Source organism: Corvus brachyrhynchos, unplaced genomic scaffold (assembly GCF_000691975.1).
Source record: "Corvus brachyrhynchos isolate BGI_N302 unplaced genomic scaffold, ASM69197v1 scaffold140, whole genome shotgun sequence".
In the NCBI taxonomy this organism is placed as follows: Eukaryota; Metazoa; Chordata; class Aves; order Passeriformes; family Corvidae; genus Corvus; species Corvus brachyrhynchos.
In genome coordinates this window covers 1130964-1138584 of record NW_008235809.1, presented here as the reverse complement: position 1 = coordinate 1138584, position 7621 = coordinate 1130964, and the positions used below count along the sequence as shown (strand labels likewise).

Here is a 7621-nt window from a genome sequence, read left to right as displayed (position 1 = left end):
TTACCGGCCTGCCAGGGCAGCGGGACGTGGATGCTCCCATCCGCATGGTGGGAGAGGCCAGCAAGAGGCTGCTCTCGGATTCGGTGAGCTGAGCTGGGGCGGGAGGGGAAGGGGGAAGTCTTCTGGAGATGCAAGCTAGTCCAGCAGCATTGGGTTCCACTAGCATGTCCCCAAGCATGTGCCTGACTTCCATCCTCCATCTCCTCTCACTTCTCTGCCTCTCCTAACCCCTCTCTTTCCTTCCAGTTCCCTCCCAGCACCAAGAGCTTCCAGGAGGCACAGAGCCAGCTGAACCAGGCCGCGGCAGGGCTCAACCAGTCCGCCAATGAGCTGGTGCAGGCGTCGCGTGGCACCCCTCAAGACCTGGCCAAGTCCTCTGGCAAATTTGGGCACGACTTCAATGAGTTCCTGCAGGCAGGAGTGGAGATGGCCAGCCAGTCCCCGGTGAGAGCAAATACCTCTTGGGACATCCTGAGTGCAGTGCGAGGTTGGGGATATCTGAGAAGGTGGCTGAGCAAAGGCAGGGTGGTCAGGCAGTAGTGGTTAGGGTGGCTGCGGCCAATGCAGCCAGGGAAATGGGGACTGGAGCTGTGCAAAACTGCAACAGCAGAGAGAAGGTGGCTTGGGTTAGTTCAGCAAAAATTGCTGTTGTATCCTTGCTGTTCGCAGACAAGTTGGATGAAGGGAACCAGATCAGCTTGAAAATCACCAGAGAAGACTCAGGGTGGGTGTGGGCTTTAAAAAGTTGCTGCAGATAACTCTTACTGGCTTTTTGCAGAATAAGGAAGACCGAGCACAGGTGGTGTCAAACTTGAAGAGCATTTCCATGTCCTCCAGCAAGCTGCTGCTGGCTGCAAAGGCTCTCTCTGCTGACCCTGCTGCCCCCAACCTCAAGAATCAGCTGGCAGCTGCAGCACGGTAAGATGAACTGCTCCCTGAGAGTGGCTGGCCATAGCAGTGGCGCTGGGTGGTGGGGCAGGCATTCATCTGTGGATCTTTCTCCCATGTCCCTGGCAGGGCTGTGACTGACAGCATTAACCAGCTGATCACCATGTGCACCCAGCAGGCCCCAGGCCAGAAGGAATGTGACAATGCCCTGCGGGAGCTGGAGGTAAGAAGCCACATATTGACAAGGCACTGGAGAGGTTGAAATGCTGTGTGTGGGGGGAGCTGCACCCTACTGCAAGGAACAAGGGGGAATGAAGGGGAGGTGCAAGTGGAGGATGCAGAACTTTCCTCTGGATGTGACACCTGTGTCCCTGCAGACGGTGAAGGAACTGTTGGAGAACCCCACCCAGACTGTCAACGACATGTCCTACTTCAACTGCCTTGACAGCGTCATGGAGAACTCCAAGGTAAGCCCTGAATGGAGGTTTGGGGAAGGACAGAGATATCCTTGGGAAGGATGTGGGAACAAAGGGAAAGGTGGTTCCTCCCCTACTGATGAAGCACAGTGAGCTCTGATCCTGGGAGCACTGCAGGAGCCAGAGATGGTCTCCATAATCAGTGCATCGTGTGTCCTGCAGGTGCTGGGAGAGTCCATGGCGGGCATCTCCCAGAACGCCAAGAACAGCAAACTGCCAGAGTTTGGAGACTCCATCAGTGCCGCCTCCAAAGCTCTCTGTGGGCTGACAGAGGCAGCTGCCCAGGTGAGACACAGTCCCAGCCCTGAGCCTTAGCCCAGGGCCAGAGTTGTCATATGCATCCCACCCCTGCCCTTCCAAATCAGTGGGACAGTGCTGCCAGACTCCTCAGCAGCCCGTGCCCTCTCTGAGCCACCCTGCGGTGTGCAAGCTCTCTCTCACCACCTCTCCCGTGCTCCTAGGCTGCCTACCTTGTGGGTGTCTCAGACCCCAACAGCCAGGCTGGACAGCAGGGCTTGGTGGACCCCACTCAGTTTGCCAGAGCTAACCAGGCCATCCAGATGGCCTGCCAGAACCTGGTGGACCCTGCCTGTACCCAGTCCCAGGTGAGTGTGGTGTGGGGCTCCATTACAGTCATTTACTTGCATCAAAAGGAGTATGAGGCTGGTTGGAAATGCTGCATCCCACCAGCTAGCAAAGATGATGGCTAGTGTTTCATCAGGACTCACCAGCTGCACTGGGAACCAGCTGGCAGCTTTGGTGCAATGGTCACAGTCCAGATGGGGGGACTCTGTGGGCATGCAGGATCTTTGTGATCCTTCTTGGGTCCCAAGAGAGATGCCTGTGGTCACTGGTGCCCTACAGAGCATGGGTGGGAAGGGAGATCTGTAGGGATAGGGGGTCATGGTGGATCCTGCCTTACTCGGCTTTCCCCTGCAGGTGCTGTCAGCAGCCACCATTGTAGCAAAACACACCTCAGCTCTGTGCAACACATGCCGTCTGGCATCCTCCCGCACCGCCAACCCTGTGGCCAAGCGCCAGTTTGTCCAGTCGGCCAAGGAGGTGGCCAACAGCACAGCCAACCTGGTGAAGACCATCAAGGTGTGGTGTCCTTTCTGAGGCAATGTGGTACTGATGGGATTTGGGGCATGGTGGGGGCTGGGTAACTGCTCTGGTCTCTCCACACCAGGCCCTGGATGGCGACTTCAACGAGGAGAACCGGGAGCGGTGCCGTGCTGCCACCGCCCCTCTCATAGAGGCTGTGGATAACCTGACAGCCTTTGCCTCCAACCCGGAGTTCGCCACTGTTCCTGCCCAGATCAGCCCAGAGGTGGGATGCTGCTGGGACAGGGAGGATGGAGCCTGGCTGTAGCAGGGTCTGCTGTGGGGTGGAGAGGAGCTGTGCCTGGGGAGCATGCACTGAGGGGGTGTGATGGGGAGGTGGCAGCAAGCCTTGGGCTTCAAGGGGCTGCTCCAGGGTAAGGTTCATGGGAGGGGGAGCAACTTCCCATGCACAGTCCCTTACCTCACCAGCCTGTTGTCTCCCTGTGCAGGGGCGTAGAGCCATGGAGCCTATTGTCATTTCAGCCAAGACCATGCTGGAGAGCTCTGCTGGCCTCATCCAGACTGCCCGCTCTCTGGCTGTCAACCCCAAGGACCCGCCGCAGTGGTCAGTGCTCGCTGGCCACTCACGTACAGTCTCAGACTCCATCAAGAAGCTGATCACCAACATGAGGTGAGCAGAGTCCTGTTTCTGTGGCTGTGGCTCTGTCCCTTCTGGCACATACCCCTGCTCTGAGTGAGCATTCCTGGGGATGTTTTGGCTCATCATCTCCTTGGACACAGTTGTTGCAGACAGGTAAGGGATGGGATGGAAGATGCTATCCCTCTTGTCCTTCCTGGAAGCTGCTCCTCCAATTCTCATGTAGGTTGATGGGGACAGACACTGATGTGCCCAGGCACTATCACGCCAGGAGAGCAGTCTTGCCCCTCACCAGCACCAGCCAAGCTGAGGGTGAAGGGGTGGTGTAGCAGCTGCCAGCACTTGGCTGATTCATCTGTCACACAGGGACAAAGCTCCAGGACAACGGGAGTGTGATGAGGCCATTGAGGTCCTGAACAGATGCCTGCGGGAGGTGGACCAGGCGTCCCTCGCTGCCATCAGCCAGCAGCTGGCCCCTCGACAAGATATCTCCCAGGAGGTGGGTCAGGGACACACTGTGGGCAAGCCTAAGGGAGTGGCATCCTTCCCCTGACTCTCAGCAGCATGCAGGGACCCCTGCTGCAGCCTCATGCAACACTCTCTCTTCGCACAGGCTCTGCACAACCAGATGATCACAGCTGTCCAGGAGATCAGCAACCTAATTGAGCCTGTGGCTGCCGCGGCAAGGGCTGAGGCCTCGCAGCTGGGGCACAAGGTAATGGGGGTGTGGCACTTGGTGCCTGGGGAGGAGAGGTACAAGGCAGCTGGGGCTGGAAGCTGCTGGTGCTCACACTGCTCTTCCCTAGGTGTCCCAGATGGCTCAGTATTTCGAGCCACTCATTATGGCAGCTGTCGGCGCTGCCTCCAAAACACCCAACCACCAGCAACAGATGAACCTCCTGGACCAAACCAAAACACTGGCTGAATCCGCCTTGCAGATGCTGTACACAGCCAAGGAGGCTGGTGGGAACCCCAAGGTGAGCAGGAGAGGCACGTGCCCTCCTTTGCATGTGGGTGCTGCATGCTGCACACATGTGTGCCCAACGTGGAAACCCGCGGGTCAGTGTGCAGAATCCCTGTCAGGAGGGGAGCTGCCACCTGCCTTCCCTCACTCTGGCTTCTCCTTGCAGCAAGCTGCCCACACTCAGGAGGCTCTGGAAGAGGCTGTGCAGATGATGAAGGAAGCAGTGGAGGACCTGACCACCACCCTGAATGAGGCAGCCAGTGCTGCAGGTGTTGTGGGGGGCATGGTGGACTCCATCACCCAAGCTATCAATCAGGTGAGGGGAACACGGAGAGGACCTGGACAGGTCTGGGTGTGGGAGAGAGGAACAGTCAGGGTCAAACCCTACAAGCTAAAGACCTTGTGGGCCAGAGCTGGAGCCAGAATGTCCTGATGGTTTCTTGCAGCTGGACGAGGGGCCCATGGGCGAGCCAGAAGGTAGCTTTGTGGATTACCAGACCACGATGGTGAAGACAGCCAAGGCTATCGCAGTGACTGTGCAGGAAATGGTGGGTGCAAGCGAGCCTGTCACTGTAGAATGCACTGCCTGATACTCAGTTAGGCTACTGCCCTACTTGCCCTGTCCAACTCCTGCTCTTCTTCCATTGACAGGTCACCAAATCCACCACCAACCCGGATGAGCTGGGCATACTGGCCAACCAACTCACCCATGACTATGGACAACTGGCACAAGAGGCCAAGCCGGCTGCCCTCACCGCTGAGAACGAGGAGGTACAAAACTGGGGGGAGTGCTGGAGCGTGCTGTGAGGCAGACCAGGGACTGTTGGGGCGTGAGAACTGAGGACAGGGACACTTGAACCTCCACTTGGAGCTGGGGGCAGGCAGCTTTCACACCTCCCCTGAAACATGGCATAGAAACAAAGAGCAAAGCTGTGTTTCCTTTTTCCTTCTCCTGAGTGGGAGGATTGGGAAAGAGGAGCTGGGTGACGGGTGTTCCCCAGCGGGTATCACAGATGCAGAGCTTGGTCCCCTGCTGATGCTGTCACACATACATTCCTCTGCAGATTGGCTCCCACATCAAGCGCCGGGTGCAGGAGCTGGGTCATGGCTGTGCTGCCCTGGTCACCAAGGCTGGAGCTCTGCAGTGCAGCCCCAGCGATGCCTACACCAAGAAGGAGCTGATAGAGAGTGCACGCAAGGTTTCTGAGAAGGTAGGTGGTTGAGAGAGGGGTTTGACAGCATGGTGAGGTGGGAGGGATACTGGATTCAGCCATGTGCCCTTGGAGCTACCACACTGGATCCTCTCCTGGTCCTGTTGGGTTCTGTTGGCTCTCTTGGCCATGCTCCCCCTGCCCAGCTGATGGGGTGGAGGATGGATCCACCTCTGTAGACACTCAGCAGCTGGTGTGTGTGGTGGGTGAGTGTGATGTCTAGATGCTGTAGCCTGCCTGGGAAAACTGACCTACACACTGGTGACAGGCCAGGGCTCTCCAGATCAGTTCTTGCGGAGTTGGGCAAAGCATCTGCAGCAATGCTTGCAGCTTGTGCTCAGTGATCAGTCTCTACCTTTTGCTGGCATCCTGTCCATTAAGCCAGTCTAAAGAGCAGAGCACACTTCTTAAGAACAGATGAAAGTGTGGCTTAAAAAGTCTGGTTGATAAGGATAGAGCAGCAGTGCTTTTAAGTACAAACACAAAAGTAAGCACTTGTCAATTGTGCCTGGCACCTCCATCTGCAGGACCTCCTGCAGGTCCTTCCTTTCCACAGTTGCTTTCCATTAGGAAGCTTGTTCTCCTGTGAGTGCTTGCCCAAGTACAAAAATTAAGAGCTAAAAGAAGGAACAAGTTGTGATATTGTGCAGTTCTGATGCCCATAATTAGTAAGAGATCTTACTAATTTGAAAACTAGCAGAGTACAGCTAGTTAGACTACCAGACACGATAGGTGCAAGGTAAAAATAAATAACTGGAAGCTAAGAAGGAGTGTGTAGACCAAAGTATTCCCAGTTCCTCTCCTTGGTATGGAGCAGCTCCACCCTTGGACGTGTTGGAGGTGTATGCAGTGAGGGTTCCTGAGCCTGCTTTGCTCCCCCAGTCACTGTACTCATACCCCACAGGTGTCTCATGTGCTGGCAGCTCTTCAGGCTGGGAACCGTGGGACACAAGCCTGCATCACAGCAGCCAGTGCTGTCTCCGGCATCATTGCTGACCTTGACACAACCATCATGTTTGCTACAGCAGGAACCCTCAACCGGGAGAACTCTGAGACCTTTGCTGACCACAGGTACCCAGGCGCTATGTCCAGCCTCTGCTCAGCCAGAGACAGGGGTGTCAGAGTGGTCCTTCTGAGCGCTTCACCAGTGCCAAGGAGAGCTTCAAGCTCAGATCATGCTGGCTCCATTTCCCGAAGCTCCAGCTTGTACATAAAAAACCCAGGGTCGACAGTCCCTCTGTACCCCAAGGACCATGTGTGCAGTAGAGGGCTGTGTCCTCCCTGACCCGCTTTTTCTCTGCAGGGAGGGCATCTTGAAGACAGCCAAGGCACTGGTGGAGGACACGAAGGTGTTGGTGCAGAACGCCACGGCCAGCCAGGAGAAGCTAGCCCAGGCTGCCCAGTCCTCTGTGTCCACCATCACTCGCCTGGCAGAGGTGGTGAAGCTGGGTGCTGCCAGCCTGGGATCTGAAGACCCAGAAACCCAGGTGTGTGACTGAATGTGTGGGCTGAGCAGAGGCTGCTGCTAGGTTGCTTGGAGGGGTTGAGGGATGCAGATGTCATGTGGTGCTCTGGGCTGGATCCCAAGAGTTGGGGAGAGAGGGGGCTGGGCTTTGGTCAGTGCTGGCTGAGCTAGACTCCATGTGGTGCCCAAATCTCTTACTACTGGGCCACGCCATCCCCAGCCTGAGTGTGACTGTAGCTCAGCCATTCCCATGGTCTTGCTCTCCCCAGGTGGTCCTGATCAATGCTGTGAAGGATGTGGCCAAGGCACTTGGAGACTTGATCGGTGCCACCAAAGCAGCTGCTGGCAAAGCTGGGGATGACCCTGCTGTCTACCAGCTGAAGAACTCTGCCAAGGTCTGTGCTGGTTATGATGGGAAGGAGCAGATGAGGCAGTGGGGCTGGAGAAAGAGATAGGTTTTTTTTCTGCCTATCTGGGCACAGAAGCACAACTGGGGGGCAGTCAGGACAAAAGGGTAGGAAGGGGCATGTAGAAGGTGGAACACAGCATGCAGAGAAGCAGTTGAGGCAGTGTGAGTGTATTATGGGGATGGGACAGTTTTGGACCAATCCACAAGGGAAGGACAGGTGCAGGCAGCAGGCCAGAGCTTGTGTGGGGATTCACCTGGCTGTCTTTCTTTTTCCACAGGTGATGGTGACAAACGTCACTTCCTTGCTGAAGACAGTGAAGGCTGTTGAGGATGAGGCCACGAAGGGGACACGGGGGCTGGGGGCCACAATTGAGCACATTCGCCAGGAGCTGGCAGTGAGTACGGCCACGGTGCTGCCCCTGTCACACCACTTGCCCACAGCCCCGTGCCTCACCGCTGCCTCTCGCCTCGCAGGTCTTCTCCTCCCCTCTGCCTCCTGCCAACGC

The 7621-nt window shown here is 56.7% G+C and overlaps 1 protein-coding gene across 1 annotated transcript in view; it reads left to right on the top strand.

The window, feature by feature from the left end:
- The window catches only part of TLN1 (talin 1), a 27599-nt gene that overhangs the window by 13866 nt on the left and 6112 nt on the right, over window positions 1–7621 (top strand). Inside the window, 22 exon segments of the mRNA XM_017727571.1 lie at window positions 1–83; window positions 247–444; window positions 779–918; window positions 1018–1111; window positions 1266–1355; window positions 1527–1649; window positions 1826–1969; window positions 2304–2465; window positions 2554–2694; window positions 2918–3099; window positions 3433–3565; window positions 3680–3781; window positions 3873–4043; window positions 4197–4346; window positions 4477–4578; window positions 4682–4801; window positions 5095–5241; window positions 6146–6312; window positions 6545–6728; window positions 6976–7101; window positions 7394–7510; window positions 7590–7621. The exon segment at window positions 1–83 is cut by the window's left edge and continues 10 nt beyond it; the exon segment at window positions 7590–7621 is cut by the window's right edge and continues 73 nt beyond it. Of these exon segments, the coding sequence (XP_017583060.1) occupies window positions 1–83; window positions 247–444; window positions 779–918; window positions 1018–1111; window positions 1266–1355; window positions 1527–1649; window positions 1826–1969; window positions 2304–2465; window positions 2554–2694; window positions 2918–3099; window positions 3433–3565; window positions 3680–3781; window positions 3873–4043; window positions 4197–4346; window positions 4477–4578; window positions 4682–4801; window positions 5095–5241; window positions 6146–6312; window positions 6545–6728; window positions 6976–7101; window positions 7394–7510; window positions 7590–7621 (2908 nt within the window).